Here is a 23,018-nt window from a genome sequence, read left to right as displayed (position 1 = left end):
GAGAAATTGCAAAAATAGTTATTTATGTGACGAGTTGCAAAAAGTTGATTTTTTCAGCACGAGTCAACAAGGCTTGCCGAGTTGGATAAATACGAAGAGTGCTGAAAAAATCGAGTTTTGCAACGAGTTACATACAAAATTTTATGCAATGATTTTTTCATTATACAACTCATTTGGGTTGCATAATGTTCATAATGCAACTCAAATGAGTTGCATAATGAACATTATACAACTATTTTTCATTATGCAACTCATTTCAGTTACATAATGAACCAGTGTGGAAAAGCTGGTCATTATGATACTTAAATGAGTTGTATAAAATTGAAATTATGATACTGAATTGCATAAAGATTCTAAATGATCTCCGGAAAGAATTTCTGGAAAAAAATCCGAAAACGATTGCATTACTGAATCCCAGAAGGTCATTCATGGAAACGTCCGATGGAATTTCTACAGCAACTGAGCGGAAAGGGTTTCCGGAGTTATTTGAAGTACTTCCAGAACAACTGCGGATGGAACATTGGAAGTATTTCTAAGAAGATCTGTGGAATGGATTTCGTGATGAGCTTTGGAAGAATTCACATCGGAACTCCAAAAAGAATTCACACAAGAACTACGGGAAGAGCTCTAGGAGAAATATCTTAACCCTCTGATACCCAAACCCGCCTTTAGACGGGGTATGGTTTGAGCATTTTTGTAATTTTTATTTCGTTGAAAATCAAAATTTTTATATTTTTGGCTGATATTTAGGACTGTTTTGTATATGTCAAAATGGTTTTTGGTGTACTTTACAGCGTATTTACAATTTTTTAAAATCATTGTAAAATTAATGTTTCAGTCACCTTTTAGAAGTCATTGTTTATTTTTTATTGAATCGCAACAATTATCATATTTTTTTTTCCCAAATCATTCTATTGCGTGCAAACCCCAAAATTTTATTCGCACCTTTGGGTTTCCGCGCCGAAGACCCAGCGCCAGATTCGGCGACAAAGAGATTTGACAGCAGTCATAGGACAGTTGGCAATCCTGATATTTGACGGCGGTCATCCGTTAGCTGTGGGAGTGGATTGTTGTCATGCAAATAGAGCATTTCGCTGAAAATGCATGTGTATTTTGTTATTGTTGACAGATTTTTTTCTGTGTTAGTGTGAAATATCGCGATTTGCTGTATCGCGTAAGCTTTCGCTGGGAGAAAACGTCATATAACTCAGCGAGGCAAAGAAAATTTTCAATGAAAAATGCAATACCCTTGTTTAATAGTTTAAGGGAATCGAATACACTCTAAAAAAAAATTCCGTTATATTATACGGAAAATAAAATTTTCTATGAAAAAAAAAATTAAATTAAAAATATTTCAACAATGATCATAAAATCTCAAAATGTTTTCAACTCAAAAAATCCGTACCCCAAATAGGCTTCCAGGAAAAATATAAAAGTGTGGGGATGTTCAAAAATAAAAATTAGAAAATTGATTGATTGATTTGTCTTTATTAAAGAGACTTTTAGCCCTTGGCTGGTACGTCTCTTCCAAATTAGAAAAATCAAAAACTGAAATTCACGAAATCAAGAATTAAAAAGAATCATCTTCCAAAATATGTTTAAATCGATTTTAGATGACGAAAAATGATATCTAGATCAAAATCCAAAATTTGGGTATTAGAGGGTTAATGTTTTTTTTATAGACTCCGTAGGAAATTCCTGGATAAAATGTAACCTTTGATTTTGGAATTTGTGCTTTAAACTACTGAAGAAATTTCTGAAGGAATCCCCGTTGGAAGTATTTAAGTATTTCATACAAAAAAGTGTTACGGAAATCAAAATGTCGATTTTGGCGTTACGTAATGAAGTGGATACCACTTTACCTTGCGGGCTGGAAACAAATTGTAGTTGCAGTACAACAGGTCAAAGAAAATTCGGAAAAGAAAATCGTCGTGTGCGAAGCTTGTGCGACCGATAAGCAAACCTGACAGCCGTACACTTTGCAGGACGCGAGACGATCGCCGCAAATACTTTTCGAGGTATTCGAATGTATGGCCGAAAGAACGAGGCGCACATACCAAAATTTGGGAAGAAAGTATGGCATCTCCGCAGTAACAACGGTGGTGAATACAGGAGCAGTGAGTTTCAGTGGTTCAATGTTGACAGAGGCTTACACTCCACATAAGAATGGAGTCAACGAGCGGATGAGCCACACTCAGGTAGAGAAGGCGAAGTCTATAGAAGATTCGCAGATGTTTAGTCAAACGGTTTTGAGGTCAGGCGGTCCTGACAAGCTGTCTAGATGAGTCGAAGTCCGTCCAGTGCTGTGGATTACAATGGCCTTTTCGAGCTTGGAATCCAGAAATCAGCAAGTTACGTGTCTTCAGCTGTTCAATGTTCGTGCACATATCGAAGGGGCACCGCAAAAAGCTTGATGGTTGCGTGAAAGTAGATCTTTGTTATTCTCAATTTAGTTGAAAATCGGAATTTTCGACTAGCGAAGTTAAGGTTTTCTCAAAATCCGTGCGTCGGACCTAACTTCGGAAGTGGTGCGCTGTATAGTAAACCTGGTCCGCTATTAGTGCACCACTTCCGAAGTTAGGTCCGACGCACGGATCTGGAGAAAAATCCAATTTCGCTAGTCGAAAATTCCGGGTTTCAATTTCACGGAGAATACAATAGTTGAACATACGAAAGCTACCTTGTGTTGGATTCTGTGGTAAAGAAAAATAGTCCTTCTTGGAGATTTGGTAGTGAATAGCGACTGCATACTTCGTAACAGCAGATTCGTCAAGATTCCGATAATACGTGATCCGAATCCCGAAAGATGAATCCAGCAACTCGGTAATACCGGAGAAGGCTTCAGAAGCTTGTCGGAGGATGTTATGTTACGGTTGAGCAGGCGGCTGAAATACCAGCTGAAAAGCTGCCTGTCAGCAACATGCAAAGAATACCAAGGCGATAACGAAATGCTGGGGCGTGGTTTGACGATTTCAAGTGCGTTGATGACGTGCTCATTTCTGAAACGGCCTTGAAGATTGTAGAGACGATGAAACGATGTCTGGCAACGGAGTTCAAGCAGACGAAAGGAGATGATGTGAAGTACTTTCTCGGGATGCATATTGGTTATACAACACATGGGGTGGAAGCAAGGGCGATGAAGACCATCCAGAAGCAGTTGTTGCAAGACTTGCTTCTTAGTTTTGGCATGGAGGAGTGCAAGCAAGGAGTACATGGTTTGAATTTTGACGTACTTGGTATGTGAGTCAAGTGAACCAATTGTCTTCTACGAAGATAATCGGAGCATTATCCGGATCACGAAGAATTCGAACGAATTTGAGCTTCTCAAGCACGTGAATGTGAAGCTATGCTTCATGAAGATCCTGGCACAAGAAAGACGGACTCGGCTGGAGTATCTACTCTCGGAGATGCAACCAGCGGATATTACAAAGAACAGCTTGCCAGTTTGGTTATTCTATCGTGTGGGCATCGGACTTAGACCACCGAGATCCAGCGGCTGTGGAGCGGATTCAAGCGGAGGAGCTCGGAGTTGGATTGCAGTTGAAGCGCTTGAGACAGAGTGTTGAGTGTATAACACTGTTGCCTGTTTCTGACATTGCGTTCAATCTTGTCATACTTCTGTTCAATTATACATTATGCTACAGAATGTCACACAAGCCAAACAATCTAAACACTGCCTCCACATTAACCCATACATACAGCCGAGCGAAGGGAAACTCGCTGGTTTCGGCGGATCCTCCTCTCCTCTTCTTGGCGTAACGTCCTCACTGGGACAAAGCCTGCTTCTCAGCTTAATGTTCAATGAGCACTTCAACAGTTTTTAACTGAGAGCTTCCTCTGCCAATGACCATTATTTTGCATGTGTATATCGTGTGGCAGGCATGAAGATACTCTATGCCCAAGGTAGTCAAGGAAATTTCCTTTTACGAAAAGATCCTGGACCGACCGGGAATCGAACCCGTCACCCTCAGCATGGTCATGCTGAATACCCGTGCGTTTACCGCCTCGGCTATATGGGTTTCGGTGGATAGAGAGGTTGGAAAATCTTTTGATGCTTCTGACTCAGCCGGACACATACGATATACCAGCAACTAGTGGACAATTTGGAAGCTCACTTAAACCTGCAGCCGCTAGAGATCAGTGAGAGATTTCCGTCGCCAAGGAGTCTCTGACAAAACCGTGGATGAGTATTTGGTGGCATTCCGGTGGATCGCAGTGACGTGTATCTTCTGGAACTATTTGGAAACTACTCCATGCAACCAACTAGTATTCGGTTAGAAGAGGAACAACATACGGAGTCGACAGTTGGAATGAATATAGCTGACCCTACCTACAGGACAACAAAGACATCGCAGTCTGCATGGAGGTAGTGCTGCAGGACGGCCCTGGCTGTGATAGAAGGTGCAATGGCAAAGCAAGACGTGAAAAGCACAAGCCACCAGGTAAGAGTAGTAGTAAGAACGTGGGAAGACCCAGCAGAAATGCAGATGATTTTTACTGGTTTCGGTGCGGGGAGAATCGCAATCTGAAGTACCTACCGAAACACTGGTCGTTTTGCAGAGTCAGGGACCATTTGGAGCGGGTTTGCATGAAGGAGGTTGGATGCAACCAACCGGAACCAGGATCTTCTGATCCAAAGTCTGGGCCAGCAAGGGCACACCACGACGAGGAGCAATGCGAAAAAGGAGGTATTGCCGGCTTTAATGTTGAAGAAATCTGCATGGTTATCAGCCAGTCAGACAATACCCCAAGCTATGGGCAGCATTTCTTGGCAGCAGTATTTTAATGCTTTTGGAGATGAACACTGGGTGTCCGGTCAGCATTACTAATGCCGAATGCTACGGGAAGCACATCCATGACCTTCCCTTGCGGAAAAGTAGTACACCTAATGTTGTAGAACCGTTTATGGACACGTCTTTACACTTACTTACACACAAGTGCGGTGTGCACTTGCACAAAGTAGTCGCAGATAAGAATCCAAAAGACCATTATGGTCGAAGTCACGGAAGTGATACGCAGATACATTTTCAGCACGTTTGGGAGTCCTGCTATCTTCGTTAGTGATCATGGCAGCCAGTTTACATCCTACTCGTTTGAAAGCTTCCTTAAGCAGACTGGCATAGTCCGCAAGATGAGAGCTCAGTACCATCCCGCTACTAATGTACATACGGAAAGGTGCGTGCAGACCTTCAAGCAGAATCTCAGACCTTGAAGTGCCCGAAGCTGAAACGGAGAGTTAAGCTGGTGAACATCTTACTGGTCTCCCGGTAGACGAACCATCTCTCAATCGGCATTCACTTTCGATGTTGATGACCGGTTGATAAGTCCCGTCTGAATCAACTCACTACTACCCAAGACAAGTATTCGTGCGATGGAGACCGGGTACATTTCGAGATTTCTTAACATCCAGCAATTGGCAGGTTGGAAGCATCGTGACGTAGAAAGGAAAACTACGATACCAAGTAGGATTGACCCATGGAAGCCTGTGGGAGCAAAGTGCCGGCCACATCGACGGACTTGGGAAGATTTGATGCCAACATATACATGTTCCGTGGATTTCCGCCGAGTCGAATACATTGCTTCAAAACGTTTCTGTTGACTTCGAATGAGTGTAATCAGTTTCGTACCTTTTAATTCCGCCCTATGTTGCTTATCCTTTGACAGATACGCGTATTTCGACTACGAAACTGAATACACTCATTCGAAGAGTGTCGGTACAAGATCGGTTTCTGTTGACGTTACCCCGACTTCGCGATCATTATTGATGGACCCAAGCCGGGATGCCGATGCGTCTTTAACGGGAGTACAAGATATTGGTCCCACAAACCTAACGATTTTGTCTCCGAATACACCTTCGATGAGTGTTATAGAGGTCCGCGTGGTGCAGCTTAACCCATATGTGCCAATACTGAACAGTAATTTTGAGGTGAATATTTTGAGAATTACGGAATATTTCAGCATATTTCGGAGAAGTTGTTCAGAACATCTATGTTAAGTACAAGGTGAACAAATAACTCAAAATTGGCACAGGGATTTATATATAGAGGAGCATCTCCTCCCTATAGTTCTACATCGATTTCTCCTCGAATTCCTACCAATTTATATCTTGTAATTCCTCTATGGAGCTTCATAGAATATAGTAGGTAGAGATTCGTCCCAAAACTTCTTATGGAATGTCTACCGATATTCCATTCAGGATTGCTTCAAGTGTTCTTAAGGATCCCTTCAGGAATTATTCCCGGTATTCTTTCAGGGTGTCCTCTAGAATTTTCTCGAGATTGCTTCTGGTATTTCTCCCGGGGTCCTTCCATGAAGTCTACCTTGTGTTTTCTCATTGAGGAATTTCTTTAAAAATGTCTCCTGGGCTTCCATGAGGGAACCTTCGTGGATTACTTCCGGCATTTTTCCCAGGATTTTTCCATTGGTCATTCCCAGGTTCCGTTTGGGATTTTCCCAACGATTGTGTAGATGACAAATTCTCCAATTCATCCCTTCTAACAAACACTCTATCCGTGTTGGTTCTGAGACGCCGTGTTGGTTCTTACCAAAGATGTTTAAGTACAAGATAACCCACTCTTGGATTTTTCATACTATCGATCGGCGAACGGATTCGTTCGAAGACAACGCTACTTGCGGCGGAAAATCAAACCATTTGAACAAAACTAATCGAGGTAGCTTTGCTTTTTTGTTTTGTTGCGTCGTAGACGTCAATTTTGAGCTTTTAAGAGAGTCGTAGTTAGACGTAGCTCAGATCTTATGTATTGCAATTCAAAGAAAAGATATCAAAGTTCAATGTTAATGAATATAAAGTATAAAATTTTATTTTCGTCCGTGTTATGGGAATTATCTAAAGTTTTAAACCACACCTTGCTAAGGTTGATATTGGCTATTCTCGATACACCAGCCAAATCAGATAAGTAGGGCCGTTGCACTGTTGCAGGTCTTAGTTGGGATGCGCATTTTAGCTCTGTGCTAGAGTTGTTCTGGTCAGTGGTCACGCCAGCTTTATCTTTCTGGTGTAAGCATTTTTACATATTGGCGAATCGAAGAATATCGCATTTAAACTTACAGCTTGATATTGTAGTAATATCCTATAGCAAATTGTCGCCATCTGGAACATGGGCTGGAATTGCTTATTCCTTTACGGTAATGTCCCACAAAAATCCGTAGATTACCTTGGGTCATGCCTAGGCTTTCAGTAAGCGGTGTCTAGATTCTTATCGTTATTCGTAAATATGTAACTTACAAGTTGGGACTTCCGGGTAGAGTTTAAAAAAATACAAAAGCGAGCCTAACTAGTCGAGAGCCGAGTAAAGAATGAATTTATTGTTTATTGTTTAATTTCAAACTAACTTCAATCAAATAAAAATGCTTACACCAACAATCTTTAAGTAGCTTTCATCGTCGTCGTTGCCGCCGTCGTCGTCGTCCTCATCGTGCGATAGCCAACCTCCGCGATAGCCAACCTCCTCCTCATCATACGGCCGACTCAGCGTGGCTAACGCAGCGTTAGAAGTCTGGAGCTCCTGTTCCAGCCTATGCCTATGCTGAGATGTGGGTTTGTACCCTGTATATCTCAACATTACTTCCACATTATTAAAATTGCATTCGCACCCCGTAGACTTGCACTTATCACTTAGGAGCACCAACAAAATGACGTCTGGAGCTTGATCAAAATGTTCATTGTTTATCCTTTTCTTTTTCAATCATAGTCACCTGCTGGTTTTCGGCTATAAATTAGTTCGACCGCGAGTCAACCGTGGCGTTGCTATCGGTAAAATGCGTTCGCCAAATCTGCGTCAGAGTGGGTCATATTCTTAATTTATTATATTTGTTCTTACATTCCTTGCCCTTCCCAACTAACAGTAAGGCCTTGGCCGGCGCCAAGCTGCTAAGATTGCACTTTCAGAATAAGGGGAGTTTCCTAGCCCTTATTCATTTGGATCTCAATGCAATTTGTACCGCAGATCAGATCGATAGCGGAGGAGACACCATAGATATGTGACAAAAATCGTAGCTTGCTACGGTTTGTAACGGTTAAAACTATTGGAGCAAACCCGTATCCTAAAATTTCCAAAATACAACACACGCATCTTAACAAACCATAGGAAACCCCGTTTGCAAAACCGGTAACCAACCGACGAGTAAGCAAATTGTCGTCATCAAGAATCTGACGCTGGCTGGCTGCTCACACAGACGCCGGCGGCGGCAGCAGCGGCGAGACACGTTCTTCCGCTGTTCAAGAATATTGCCTAATTTTGGCACCTATTCAAGAACGGCGAAAACGAAAACGCGAAAACCCAAGCCAAGAAGACTCAAGAGAGTGACACAATTTGAACTAATTTTCTCCCCATTCAGTTCAGACCCATCAGGCAGTCGGGAGTCGGTTACGTGCGCGCTGGATGCTGCCATTGCCATGTTGCTTGCTTGGCTGGGGCTGCCACTATTTACATAGCAAATTAAGCTCCAAAACCCGGTTATTGTTCCGGTTTGTTGTGTTTTGTTTGGATTGTTTGCAGTGCATTTGAGACGCCGGTGGCGTCACAGTTTCTCGACAATTAACCTTGCCAATTTGAGTGGTTTCGAATCGTAAATTTGATTTCCGGTGATCTAGTACTGCACTCGATTCAAACAGAGTACTAGTTGTAGTTACAATGAACTGTCACAGTGCATCGCAGCCTACTGCTGCGTGCGGATGATGAGCTTACAAAGTCGTAAAAGACTCGCAAAACTATTTTCCCCCCGTTCCGAACTTTGTTAATGTAATATTGCGATGAGACGACTGCATTGGGCTCCGCATTTAACAACTGTACCGAAGCAGTAAATTTAATGACTGCAGCAAGCGCAGACACGAAAACAAAACTGTCGTCGTAAAACTAACAAAGTCTCGCAAAGTCTTCGTTCGGGACAGGACTCAAAGGGACGGACGGTGAGAAAACACATGTTCTCGGAATTCCGTCGGTACGCAGCACCCCAAGGAAGATGGTCTACTTTCGGGTGTTGCTGTGCGAGATCAATAAATTTTCCATATCCGAAGCGAAGACGAAAACAACTAAATCATCCTCGGTAATTGATGATTGGTTTGGCTTATACCTGACCGAAGCCGTACCTGAATCCGGGGGTCTGAGATTTCTGTCGGTTCGTTTTCACCGACACAGCAGACACACACACACGGGGAGGGAAAAGATTAATGATCGTGGGAGGGACCTACCTGCTGGACGGTTGTTGATGCATCCTTCGCTTTGTCGTAAGCCGGCGTGAAGGTATTGGGATGGTGCACTCCGAACACGAAGGGACCGTCGTTTTCCGGAGTGTCCCCGCGAGGCGGAGGCGGAGGAGTCTGAATCGGTAGGATCCGCTGCGGTGGAACGGGCGGTATCGCCAGATTGTTGCCGCAGGAGGACGCATCGATGAGGCGACGACGCGGCAACATCGGACCGGACTGGACCACGTTCAGCTGATTGTGATGGTAGACCAGTTCGTCGTAGTCATCGTCGTCTTCGTGATCGCTGTTGTTGCGATTGGTGCTGACGGCCGTGAAGAAATGGTTTGTGGTCGGTGCTACCGGGCGCTGGTATCGATGATCGTTTGTCACGTCCGAGAACTGAAAGTCAATGTTGTTCAAAGCGTGATGTGGTGGAGACGGCGGACTACCATACGGATAGCCTTTGTTGGAGTTCAGGTTCTCGTATTGGCGAGTGATAAGGTTGAAGTCATTGTAGCCTCGCGTAGGAGCCTTGTTCTTCACGGTGTTGATCTGCTTGCTGTTGAGGACCTGCGGTTGCGCCATATTGGCTCGACGCTCCAGCAGAGGGCGCGTCGAACGGTTGAACGGATGCTCGCGGGATTGCATCTTTGAGGAGGGCAATATCTGCGGCGGCATCTAGTGTAGCAGTTCCGCCCAGGGAGGAGACACGGCGAACAATTTATGAGCCCTCCACGCTCCAATGGTTCACGGCAACTCTTCAAGTAATTGAATTGCCTTCGCTTCTTGCTTCTTCACTACTTTCAAGTTACCACGGAAAGCCAATTTTATCGACTCGACCGACGAAGCGAAACGATTCCATGCACTCGAACAATGACGCAGCTGCAGCCACTATTAAGCCTTTTCTTCGTTACACCCACAATTTACTGCTGCCTTTTCAAGCCACTAGCATCACTAGCGCCACCACGTGGCACCACACTTTCACCACAACGTATTCAAAAACAAAATCGCAGCAGGCTTTGGCTGCACATACACACAAGGCACACTTTTTGATTACTTTCCCGCTTCACCACTTCTTTTCACACTCTCTTCCGCGTCGCATCAAATCGAACCTAAAATGAGAATTACATCAGCTTTGTTGATAACAACGGCCGCACAATCGCGCACTTCAGCTCGCGAATTTTCTATCATTGCAGCCCCAGTCTTCGCAGGTTCTTCTTTTGCCAGTAGCTTATCACCCTGCAATTATTCCACACTTCCCGTACTCTTCGCCCGGATTCTGATGGCATGTCACGATAATTTCGTATCGCAAAAACCGGCGGCGACGAGCGAACCAATCGAATCCAATCGCACTCACTGTCATGCATCGAGTAGTCGCTGTCACCTGTTCTGACGGCGGCCGGCATGGCGGCGAGCTGCCCGACTCAACCCGAACTTGAGCAAGCGCTGATAACGTGCGTGTTCCGGTTTCCTCGCTGGAGTAAGGTGAGAGATTCGCACAGTAACTGAGTACGACAAGTGTCCAACCCTCTCAAGCACCGGTACTAGTCCACATAGAACGTGACTTTCCGCGGTGTCATTCTCCAACCGATGTAAACAATCCTGTAGTAGGCTGCGAAATGTTCCCCCGTTTTGACAATTAAATATTTGCTCTATTTAATGAGAAATCACTATCGGTGCGTGTCTTATCAACCAGTGAACCATGTGTTGACGTGCGAATAAACAAATGAGCTGCCGATTGCCAGCGAAATCACTGTATACAGAACTTGCGCCATTGATTCAAAATTCAGGTAAAGGCTGCACCCCTTTTCTTCAATGACAGACAACCACCAACTGCGATGTCCATCGACGATTTTTTGTGTACACTGAATCCGGTCAATATTGACTTTTTAGTCATGACAACACGGCATTGGACAAAGTAGGCAGCGCTGCTTCGGCCCGGTCGTTACCAAACAAATCCTAGGGAGTACTGCCCCCAAAAACAAATGCCTTGGCCCAGCTGGCTGAATCATCATCCCCTTTTCGACAACTCTCGACTTTTAATTACTGTTTACCCGCCTGCTTTGATCTCCCTCGCACAAAAGCGCACAGAACGTGCGGGCGGGATGCGTTGGCGGCTGGACTGGAGGGGAAGAAGACTAGTGTTTGTGCTTGTTATCTTTACCTGGCCGCGGCAAAGCGAACCGAAGGGAACCGAAAGCTAGCAGCAGTTGCTGCTCCCAGCAACTCGACGTTCGGAAACGCATTGCTCAGCTGTTGTGCTGATAAGGCCGAATCGAGTGCGCTCCGGAGCGCAGCCAGCAGTGTCAACAAACCGAAAACGGAGGTAATCGATTGCGGCGGCGATGTATGCGCCCTTTACTTCCGTTGCATCGATGAAGTATTCGTGCACGTGCGATTCGGGGTTACTGGGAGCTGGGAACAATCGAAGTAGGTGCGTGAGAATCTAGTACTACGCTAGTGACCCGTTTGAAATAGCAGCCAGGGATGGAAAATGTCATGACATTTTACCAAGAAATTCAATGATAATTACGATCCCTGATAGCAACGATGTCAGCTCTACGGAATCGTGTGAGTTTCTACGGATGAGATCTAAGAAAAAGTTATTGGGTACGGAAATTCGCAGGACTTTCGATTTCAAGTTCAAAATCTCTCAGCCATCACTATTCTGTACACTTATTAGTTTGCAATGCTATCTGGCGTCACTGCATTTAAAATCAATGAAATCTCATTCTGACAACCTGTGCGAGTCTTCACAGATCGATCCAAGGTTTTCAACGACAACCCAGGCAGTAATATACGTGGGCGGCAACTTCGATGTCCAGCATGGGAATTCCGTCAATCCAAATCCAGATGTTTCAACGCTGTTGGTGGCAGCATGCGAAATTATAGCCGGTTCCGCATGGTTGGGGGTTGAAGGTGAATGCATGGGAAAAAATCACCCTTCCGAATTAGAAATTGTCATCGCAAAAGAGGGTAACGACGCAGAAATCAAACAGCTGTCATCTGACAGGTCATGAAAATATTTAATGGAATTTTTGTAGTAATGAGTTGACAGTGGTTCAGTTATTGATGCTTCAATTCGTCTATCGGAATCATACCTTCATGCTCTCATGCTTCTCTCGGAATCATGGAGTACGTCTCTCCGAAGCTTGGAAAGATTCTCCCTGGAGCTTGGAATGCTTCTTTCAGAAGACTTCTCTCAAAAACTTCTCTCAAAAGCTTCTCTCAGAAGCCTAAAAACATTCTCTAAGAAGCTTGGGAAGCATCTCCAAAAACTACTATAATTTCTCTTAGAAGATTGGAAAGCTGCTCTTATAATCTTAGAAAGCTTTTCCTAGAAGGTCGGAAAGCATCTCTAAGAAAGTGAGAAAGCTTCTCATGAGAAGCTTCTTTCAGAAGCTTTGAAAGCTTCTTTCAGAAGCTTTGAAAGCTTCTTTCAGAAGCTAGGACAGATTCTTTCAGAAGCTTGGACAGCTTATTTCCGAAGCTTAGACAGCTTCACTCAGAAGCTTGGACAGCTTCTTTCAGAAGCTTTGAAAGCTTCACTCAGAAGCTTGTAAAGCTTCGCTCAAAAGCTTGGAAAGCTTCGCTCAGAAGCTTGGAAAGCTTCGCTCAAAAGCTTGGAAAGCTTCGCTCAGAAGCTTGGAAAGCTTCGCTCAGAAGCTTGGAAAGCTTCGCTCAGAAGCTTGGAAAGCTTCGCTCAGAAGCTTGGAAAGCTTCGCTCAGAAGCTTGGAAAGCTTCGCTCAGAAGCTTGGAAAGCTTCGCTCAGAAGCTTGGAAAGCTTCGCTCAGAAGCTTGGAAAGCTTCGCTCAGAAGCTTGGAAAGCTTCGCTCAGAAGCTTGGAAAGCTTCGCTCAGAAGCTTGGAAAGCTTCGCTCAGAAGCTTGGAAAGCTTCGCTCAAAAGCTTGGAAAGCTTCGCTCTGAAGCTTGGAAAGCTTCGCTCTGAAGCTTGGAAAGCTTCGCTCTGAAGCTTGGAAAGCTTCGCTTTGAAGCTTGGAAAGCTTCGCTCTGAAGCTTGAAAAGCTTCGCTCTGAAGCTTGGAAAGCTTCTCTCTGAAGCTTGGAAAGCTTCGCTCAGAAGCTTGAAAAGCTTCACTTAGAAGCTTGAAAAGCTTCGCTTAGAAGCTTGAAAAGCTTCGCTTAGAAGCTTGAAAAGCTTCGCTCAGAAGCATGGACAGCTTCTTTCAGAAGCTTGGACAACTTCTCTCGGAAGCTTGGAAAGCTTCTCTCTGATGCTTTGAAAGCTTCTCTCTAAAGATTGGAAAGTTTCTCTCTGAAGCTTGGAAAGCTTCTCTATGAAGCTTGGAAAGCTTCTCTATGAAGCTTGGAAAGATTCTCTATGAAGCTTGGAAAGATTCCCTCTGAAGCTTGGAAAGCTTCTGTTGACGCACATATCAGCGTTCATGGCATGATCACTGTCAGGTCCGAAGGAATGGGGAATAATCGAGAACTAGCACTGTGACCAAGACAACTGATTTACACACACGACATTGTAGTTCAAATGGACTGTATTTTGAGGTAGTTAAATCCACAACACGAAACGATTACTTAACTGAACTGGCGATAGTTTATTCTAACTACGGAACGGTACAAACTCGGTTGTTCTAACTGCGCGCCCGTATATTTCATCCTGTGTATCGCTTTCACTAGGACTATCAACTACTATTTACAGTTAACTACTAATTACCAACTACTCTAGACTACTAACTGGATCAGCTTGGAAAGCTTCTATCAGAAGCTTGGAAAGCTTCTATCAGAATCTTGAAAAGCTTCTCTCAGAAACTTGGAAAGCTTCTCTCTGAAGCTTCTCTCAGAAGCTTGGAAAGCTTTTCTCAGAAGCTTGGAAAGCTTCTCTCAGAAGCTTGGAAAGCTTCTCTCAGAAGCTTGGTAAGCTTCTCTCAGAAGCTTGGAAAGCTTCTCTCAGAAGCTTGGAAAGCTTCTCTCAGAAGCTTGGAAAGCTTCTCTCAGTAGTTTGGAAAGCTTCTCTCAGAAGCTTGGAAAGCTTCTATCAGAAGCTTGGAAAGCTTCTATCAGAATCTTGAAAAGCTTCTCTCAGAAACTTGGAAAGCATCTCTCTGAAGCTTCTCTCAGAAGCTTGGAAAGCTTTTCTCAGAAGCTTGGAGAGCTTCTCTCAGAAGCTTGGAAAGCTTCTCTCAGAAGCTTGGAAAGCTTCTCTCAGAAGCTTGGAAAGCTTCTCTCAGAAGCTTGGAAAGCTTCTCTCAGAAGCTTGGAAAGCTTCTCTCAGAAGCTTGGAAAGCTTCTCTCAGAAGCTTGGAAAGCTTCTATCAGAAGCTTGGAAAGCTTCTCTCAGAAGCTAGGAAAGCTTCTCTCAGAAGCTTGGAAAGCTTCTCTCAGAAGCTTGGAAAGCTTCTCTCAGAAGCTTGGAAAGCTTCTCTCAGAAGCTTGGAAAGCTTCTCTCAGAAGCTTGGAAAGCTTCTCTCAGAAGTTTGGAAAGCTTCTCTCAGAAGTTAGGAAAGCTTCTCTCAGAAGCTTGGAAAGCTTCTCTCAGAAGCTTGGAAAGCTTCTCTCAGAAGCTTGGAAAGCTTCTCTCAGAAGCTTGGAAAGCTTCTCTCAGAAGCTTGGAAAACTTCTCTCAGAAGCTTGGAAAGCTTCTCTCAGAAGCTTGGAAAGCTTCTCTCAGAAGCTTGGAAAGCTTCTCTCAGAAGCTTGGAAAGCTTCTCTCAGAAGCTTGGAAAGCTTCTCTCAGAAGCTTGGAAAGCTTCTCTCAGAAGCTTGGAAAGCTTCTCTCAGAAGCTTGGAAAGCTTCTCTCAGAAGCTTGGAAAGCTTCTCTCAGAAGCTTGGAAAGCTTCTATCAGAAGCTTGGAAAGCTTCTATCAGAAGCTTGGAAAGCTTCTCTCAGAAGCTTGGAAAGCTTCTCTCAGAAGCTTGGAAAGCTTCTCTCAGAAGCTTGGAAAGCTTCTCAGAAGTTTGGGAAGCTTCTCTCAGAAATTTAGAGGCTTCTCTCAGAAGCATGAAAATCTTCATTAAGAAGCATAGAAAGCTTCCATCGGAAGCTTGGAAAACTTCTCTCAAAAGCTTGGAAAGCTTCTCACAGAAGTTTTGAAGTTTCACTTAGTAGCTTGGAAAGCATCTCTTAGAAGCTTGGAAAGCTTCCCTCAAAAGCTTGGAAAGCTACTCTCAGAAGCTTGGAAAGGCTCTCTCTCTGAAGCTCCTCTCAAAAACTTGCAAAGGTTCTCTTCGAAGCTTGGAAAGGTTCTCTCTGAAGCTTGGAAAGCTTTTCTCTGAAGCTTGGAAAGCTTCTTTCAGAAACATGAACATCTACGGTTAGAGGCTGGAAAAGCGCACACAAGCTTGGAAAACTTGTATCAAAAGCTTAGAAAGCTTTTCTCAGAAGCTCTGAGAGAAACATTCTTAGATTTTGAGCTTAGCAATTCTAGATTCTGAAAGAAGCATTCTAAGCTTCTGAGTGAAATTTTCTGTGCTTCTGAGAGAAGGTTTCTAAGCCTGAGAGAAGCTACCTTAGCTTTTGAGATAAGATATCTAAGTTTCGGAGAAAGCTTTCCAAGCTTCTGAGGTAAGCTTTTCAGAGAAGTTTTCCAAGTTTCTGAGAGCTTTCCTAGTTTCTGAGATTAGCTTTCTGAATTTCTGAGGTATACTTTTGAAGGAAGCTTTTTGAGCTTCTGAAAAAAGACTTGAACCTAGAGGTCTTAGAGAAAATGTCAGTCTCTACGAAAAACTTTTTCAAATTTTTGAAATGTTTTATAATTGTTTGCTACTATCGCGAGTCTGGATATCCTCGCTGAAGTAAGTCAAAAAAGTATTGAGATGAATGGCAAATAGAAGAAAATCCTCCGGCAATTAACAAAACTTCTTCGTTAATGGTTTCTACCCCGTTGTGCACGTGTACTCTGCCTTAAACTCTTTCTATACAAACAAGTGAAACCGTTATCCACGATTCTCTGCCACCGACCGACATCAACAGGTTTCAACATGCTTGATTGCACTGCTTCATCTCATCGTGCTTATCCCAATAGCGACAAAATTTCCCGTGGTATCCGTTGCTACATCTTTCAGTTGCCCGTACTGGTTCATTCTTGGAAACTGCAATGCTTTTAGGGTCACCATCTTTTCCGGAACATTCGTTTCTTCAGAGTCAAGTCGAGCAGCTCCGTACCACCACGTCGCACCATGTAAACAAAGCTAATTAACACACGGCTCAAACCACACAAACCACCGCGGTGCAGCCTTGTTCGACTTTAAGTCACACGCGCACTCATGTGTTGTAATCTCCGAGTCCCCCCAACAAACCGCAATGGAAGTAGAAAACCGGAGCCTCTAAACCCAGCAGAGCCCAGAGGTTAATAGGCCTGCGGTGAAACTTTAACTTCTTGTCTACTATGCGGATCACACAGTAGGCATTGCCTCAGACACACATAGCAACCGAACTTTTCTCCATCATCCACCGCGAAGCCCGCGACACACCACAAAACACAAACAACAACACGCGAGTCGAAACCCTGGTCTCATAGGGGAGGCTGTGGTTGTCTACCCCGTGTGCAGATACACTTCTTCTGCTTCGCATTCACGTCTTCTGGCACTTCCACCTCACCCCCCATTTGTGTTGTCTTCGCCGAAGAAGGGCGGCTGGCTGTTTCTAAAATCTAGCACAAGTAACGCGATTCCAACTAACACCACAGCACTGCAACCATAATCACCTCCGGATTTTTATTTTCCTCGCGGTGTATACATGCACGCAACAAACACGCAAGTTAAACAAAAAAGAAAAGCTCGAACAAAAAACACACAAAAAAAGTCCAACCGTGCGTGCAAATCACGCAAAATCAACACGACGCAAACGCAACGAGCTTACGCGACGGCCATCGAACTGCAACTAACTTTTAGAAGAATCCGAAATCGAACCGAACCGAACCGAGCAGCGCAGTTGGCCATGGCGGCGGATCGAACGGTATCCCCTGGTATCCCACGACGACGACGACGACCTGTTGATTGCACCAATACCACCTTGAAATTAAGAGCCAGTTCGCGAGAACCGCGACCCCCTTTCCAAAGGAAGTGGAATCGATGTGCTCCGATTGAGCTGGAATTTTCAGGATATGGTTTTCCATATAAAAGATGATATCTGGCCTATTTTTAGATTTTTCCGTTAGGGGGAAGTGGGGTAAAATAGCCCTCAAAGATTTCATGTCTAAAAATAGGTAAAATCACAAAAATCGCAATAACTTTCGCAAAAGTTAACGGATTCAGCTGAAAATTAGCATGGACACTCTACTCCTATGGCACTTCCATTTAAGCCAAGCGTTGGATATTTATTGATATTTAATTTGAAGAAATAGGTTATTTTCATAATTTTTTTGTCGATTTTCAGGGCGCCTGTTTTCGTACCAACAGAACTAGGATGAAAAACTGAGTACTACGTTTTGAAGGTTCACCCAAGAGCTTTCATTTGATATGTAACCCAGATGCGCCAACTTAAAAACTTTCGAAAAAAAAAATTTTTCTCGGGGTATGCATTTTACCCCATATTTTTAGCTGTTTAAGGTAGTGTTGTCGCAAATTATGACAACGTTATTTAATTTTCAAGGGTTTTTCTTCAATATTAATTCAACAGAAAAACGATGGCTAAGAAATGCAATTATTGTTTTTTTTTCATTTGAGGAAAGTAGGGTAAAACGGACTAACTCAACCTCTTTTCGAAATAACGTTGCTACGATGTTCTCTGATCGGACTTGAATTTTCAGAGTTCTTTATTCTATTCAAGAATAGATGCTTTATCACATATTATTGTTTTTCTTGAGAGGATAACGGGGTAAAACCATTCTCAGAAAAAAAAAGTTGAAAATAATCAAAATTTCAAAACCTACAAATGCTTTGGTAAAACTTGGCAAAATATCATGAAATTAGAAAAAAAATTCTTAATTTTTATTGCTTATTCAAATGAGCAAGTCTGACAACATTTTGACGTCGAGAAATATCACAGATTAACACGTGGTGTGTAATTCACCGGATTCTTTCTAGATTTTTCCTATGACATGCATTTCCGGTTCAATTTTCTCTCTTTTTTTCTCGTGAAAGTTGCAGCAGTGCACAATGGTCCATGAAAAAGATTTATGAGGAAAGATGCATTCGGCGCCTTCAAATGATTTTTTGGACAAATATGGTCTTTCACAAAATTGTTCCCAAAAATCAGGCCTTCTTTTCAATGTACATAAAAATTAGGGTGACCCATATTTTCAAAGAAATTGGGAACCAAACTTTTTTTATTTGCAAGAATAACTGTATGCATTCTTCGGGAAAGTTATAGATCTATCAATTTTGAGCAAGTTCCCTGAAGACGCTTTTTATGTAGCTTTAAAATTGACCAATCTAGAGATATTTTTCTGAATAAGCTTAGGGTGGTTCAAGAAAAATCGGTTTTCTGGTGTTAACTGTTTCAGTTTCGATTTTTCATCAAGTTACCCAAGAAACACTTGTAGAGCATATTTTTTTGAAAAAGTGTTAAGACGGGTTGGGGTAATCATAAAAATTATCTTTTGCCCGCATTCAAATAAAGAAACGTTGTTATAAAACATATCAAAAAATTAAAAGGGTGTTTTTTTGTAACTCAAGTGAAAAATACTTGAAAAGTGCTCATTTTTTCAAGATAATCATATTGATGATTATTGAACTTTTGAACCGAATGACTTAGCAACATTCTCAGCGAACGAAAATGCGCTTTTTTGGAAGCTGTAAAAGTGGTTCTTACGCGACTTAGACGAGAAATTTTAAACAAAAAAGATAAAGCAATGAAACGATTTGTTCTAGCGTCATCCTTTATCTGTTTCAAATTTCACATCAAAGTTGTCTAAGAACCATTTTTAGAACTAAAAAATAACGCTCATTTTCGTGCGCTGGGAATGTTGCTTCGTTATTCCGTTCAAAATATATTGATGATTTTCTAGAAAAAATAGGCACTTTCCAAGTATTTTCCACAAACCAATTGGTCATATCACCTTTTCAAAAAAATATGATTTTTTAAAGGAAAAACATTTGTAACTATTGAACCAAAAGAGATAAAGACCATTTCAGCGTATAAAACGACGCATGTTCAAATGCTCTACAAGTGTTTCTTGGGCGATTTTGATGAAAAGTCGAAACTGAAAAAGTTAACGCCAGAAAACCGGTTTTTCTTGAACCAGCCTAAGCTTATTCAGAAAAACATCTCTATATTAGTCAATTTCAAAGCTACATAAAAAGCGTCTCCAGAAAACTTGCTCAAAATTGATAGATATACAACTTACTCGAAGAATGTATACAGTTATTCTACCAAATAAAAAAGTTTGGTTCCCAATTTCTTTGAAAATATGGACCACTTTAATTTTTATGTACATTGAAAATACTGCCTTATTTTTGGGAACAACTTTGTACAAGACCATATTTGTCCAAAAAATCATTTGAAAGCGCTGAATGCATCTTTCCTCATAAATCTTTTTCATGGACCATTGTGCACTGCCGCAACTTTCACGAGAAAAAAAGAGAGAAAATTGAACCGGAGATGCATGTCAAAAGAAAAATCGAGAAAGAATCCGGTGAATCACACACCACATGCTAATCTGTGATATTTCTCGACGTCAAAATGTTGTCAGACTTGCTCATTTGAATAAGCAATAGAAATTAAGAAATTTTTTTCTAATTTCATGAAATTTCGCCAAGTTTTACCAAAGCATTTGTAGGTTTTGAAATTTTGATTATTTTTTTTAACTTTTTTTTCTGACAATTGTTTTACCCCGTTATCCTCTCAAGAAAAAAAATATGTGATAAAGCATCTATTTTTAAATAGAATAAAGAACTCTGAAAATTCAAGTCCGATCAGAGAACATCGTAGCAACGTTATTTCGAAAAGAGGTTGAGTTAGTCCGTTTTACCCTACCTTCCCCAAATGAAAAAAAAAAACAATAATTGCATTTCTTAGCCATCATTTTTCTGTTGAATTAATATTGAAGAAAAACCCTTGAAAATTAAATAACGTTGTCATAATTTGCGACAACAGTACTTTAGACAGCTAAAAATATGGGGTAAAATACAAACCCCGAGAAAAAAAAAAATTCGAAAGTTTTTAAGTTGGCGCATCTGGGTTACATATCAAATGTAAGCTCTTGGGTGAACCTTCAAAACGTAGTACTCAGTTTTTCATCCTAGTTCTGTTGGTACGAAAACAGGCACCCTGAAAATCGTCAAAAAAATTATGAAAATAACCTATTTCTTCAAATTAAATATCAAAAAATATCCAACGCTTGGCTTAAATGGAAGTGCCATAGGATTAGAGTGTCCATGCAAATTTTCAGCTGAATCCGTTAATTTTTGCGGAAGTTATTGCGATTTTTGTGATTTTACCTATTTTTAAACATGAAATCTTTGAGGGCTATTTTACCCCACTTCCCCCTAACGGAAAAATCTAAAAATCGGCCAGATATCATATTTTATATGGAAAACCATACCCTGAAAATTTCAGCTCAATCGGAGCACATCGATACAAGAAGGGGTTGCGGCTCTCGCGAACTGGCTCTTAAGGTGCAAACGCAAAACCGGCTAAAAGGCAGGTGAGCGAACGCGGTCGATGCAAGAGCGAACCACGAAAAGCGCAAAGCCGCTTACAGGCCGAAGTAAGCGCCGAGTAAGCAACGCAAACGCAAATTGCCGCTTGTGTTTGTGCTCTCACTCAATGATCGTATCAAGATGACGACGGCGGACGGGATGCAATGAATGGAAGAGACCGAAAACAAAGGTGAACGGTACGAAATTTACCTGTGCTCGCGTCGCGGGTGACCAGCCGTACACCGCATCCGAGTAGCGCAATGACTCAGTCGTGATGGCAACCCGAAAGTCGACCGAAGACAGTGTTGGTGGTGGTTCTTTCGATGGTTGATAGTGAGTCGTCTTTCTTTTTGTGTTGTTTAGCTTTAGCTGCCTGCCCGCTCGCTCATTCACAAGATTGTTTGGGTTCGGTCCGGCCGATGGATGACTGGATGGAGTCCGATCATCGTCGTCATCGCCATGGTTATGGCTGGCTGGCTTGTTTGGTTGCTTGGTTGCACTTCACCAGGTAAGCGATTAAGTAGCGCGGATGAATCAGAGCCGAAACTGGACACTGACTGCACGATCACTGCGCAAAGCCTTTTGGGTGGTTAGAGAGTGAGCAAGAGAGGAGGAAAACAGAGACTGGTTGATGAGAGATAATGAGTTGGCTGCGGCGGCGCTGCTCCGGATGGGAGAATTCTTACAAAATTTTGTTGGAAAATTGTTTTGTATATGCTATGAGCGTTGAAGGTTGATGAGCTTCAATCTATTTTGGTAAACGATTGAGCCTAAATGAAATTTCTGGAACAGGAAAAAATATCATTCACTTTGTAAATTCAGGGTAAACTGTTCTAGTTTGTTTTTTTTTTTTAAATGCAAGTAGTCTTCATGGAGCTTTCTATTTCGAAGAATTATTACATGGTTAAAGCGTTGGTCCAGCGATTTAAGTGCTGCGGGAACGAATCCCACGAGAACGCGACATTTTAGACATTTATCTATTAATTTGCTAATTATTGCCAATTACGAAATTCTAATCTTTCTAATTCAAAGTTTTCATCTCTGTAGAAAATGTTTTCAGTTTCCGTGGGAAGCATAAGCAGCTTCAGTGAGAAAATTTTTCAAATTTTGCGGTTAGCTTTGCCTGTTTCTGTCAGAAACTCTGGCTCCGTAGCTTGGAGGAAAGAAGCGCCCGTATAGCGAATTGAGAGTCGTGGCACAGACAAACAGACGTAACACTCATCAAAACGGCTTAGTACATGCATTTAACGATCAATTCAAATTTCATTTAATTTGCGCGATCATTTCACCAGATGCGCTAGTGTTCGATCGTTTTGACGTTTGTCAGTGTACACGTTGCTGAACGATGCAAACGTTTTTTTTTCTTTTTTTTTAATAACCGCTGACCCCCAAACCAAAAAGCTCACTTCTGGAGCCCCCTGGTAGTGGACTCCTTACTAAGAACAAAACAATACACAAACGTTTTGTATTAGTGTGGGGACAGGAACAAACAATAAATTAAACAGAATTATGAGATCCCAGTGGAAAAAAAAATCCTTTTAAGGGACTCTTAAATTTTAAATAATCACATAGAACAATAGACAATAAATCTGACAACACCTTTTAAACTCTGAAGAAATAAAAAAAATATGTATAAAAATAAAAATATGTAACAACAAAAGAAAACGAAAATGGTTGAAACGGTTTAAATAAAATCAATGACTTTACTTTTGAAATGATGTTTAAGCTCGGCTTTGAAAGTGCTTTTGTTCTCGATGCTTCTTAAGTTGCTGGGTAAGGAATTAAAAAGTATGGGACCTTTAACTGATAAACGCTTTTGACCAAGTGAAGTGCTGGCTCTTATGCGTACCAGATGATTAGCTTGTCTTGTACTTCTCGTGCTGCTTACTACAGGTAAATATAAACTATGATGTTTATGAGTATTGAACCTAATATCGTGAACGAATGTACATGTTTGAAGATCTACCATGCCACGTATTGGAAGTATACCATGAGATGTATTTGAGTAGAGATTTAGGGTAGGATATAAAAAGGGAAGTTTATAAATAATTTTAACACACCTATTTTGTATTACTTGAAGCTTTTTTAGCCTAGACTTACAAGCATTCCCCCAAACAGCGATAACGTACTGAAGCAGTGAATGAACACATCCATAGTAAAAACTCAATAATGCCTTTCTACTTACAAAATCACTAACTCTACGCATTGCACCACACAAAACCGATACTTTGTTTTCAACGTAATTGATGTGACTGC

At 42.1% G+C, this 23,018-nt stretch overlaps 1 protein-coding gene across 6 annotated transcripts in view; it reads right to left on the bottom strand.

The window, feature by feature from the left end:
- LOC109399828 (uncharacterized) overlaps positions 1-21,320 on the bottom strand; it is a 241,286-nt gene extending 219,966 nt beyond the window's left edge. The window contains exons 1-2 of one of the 6 annotated variants that reach the window (XM_062846436.1): positions 20,973-21,320; positions 9,212-10,317 (exon numbers count right to left, since the gene is read on the bottom strand). In XM_062846436.1, the coding sequence (XP_062702420.1) occupies positions 9,212-9,883 (672 nt within the window). In that variant the 5' untranslated portion in view covers positions 9,884-10,317; positions 20,973-21,320. Of the gene's footprint in view, positions 1-9,211; positions 10,318-10,562; positions 12,797-16,383; positions 17,130-20,972 lie in introns of those variants that run through there. The other 5 variants (XM_062846433.1, XM_062846434.1, XM_062846435.1 and 2 more) reach the window with 5 other exon arrangements.
- Between the last annotated feature and the right edge of the window lie 1,698 nt (positions 21,321-23,018).

Source organism: Aedes albopictus, chromosome 1, assembly GCF_035046485.1.
Source record: "Aedes albopictus strain Foshan chromosome 1, AalbF5, whole genome shotgun sequence".
Taxonomy (NCBI): domain Eukaryota; kingdom Metazoa; phylum Arthropoda; class Insecta; order Diptera; family Culicidae; genus Aedes; species Aedes albopictus.
Note: the sequence above shows the minus strand (reverse complement) of the source record. Positions and strands in the feature narration are given on the sequence as shown.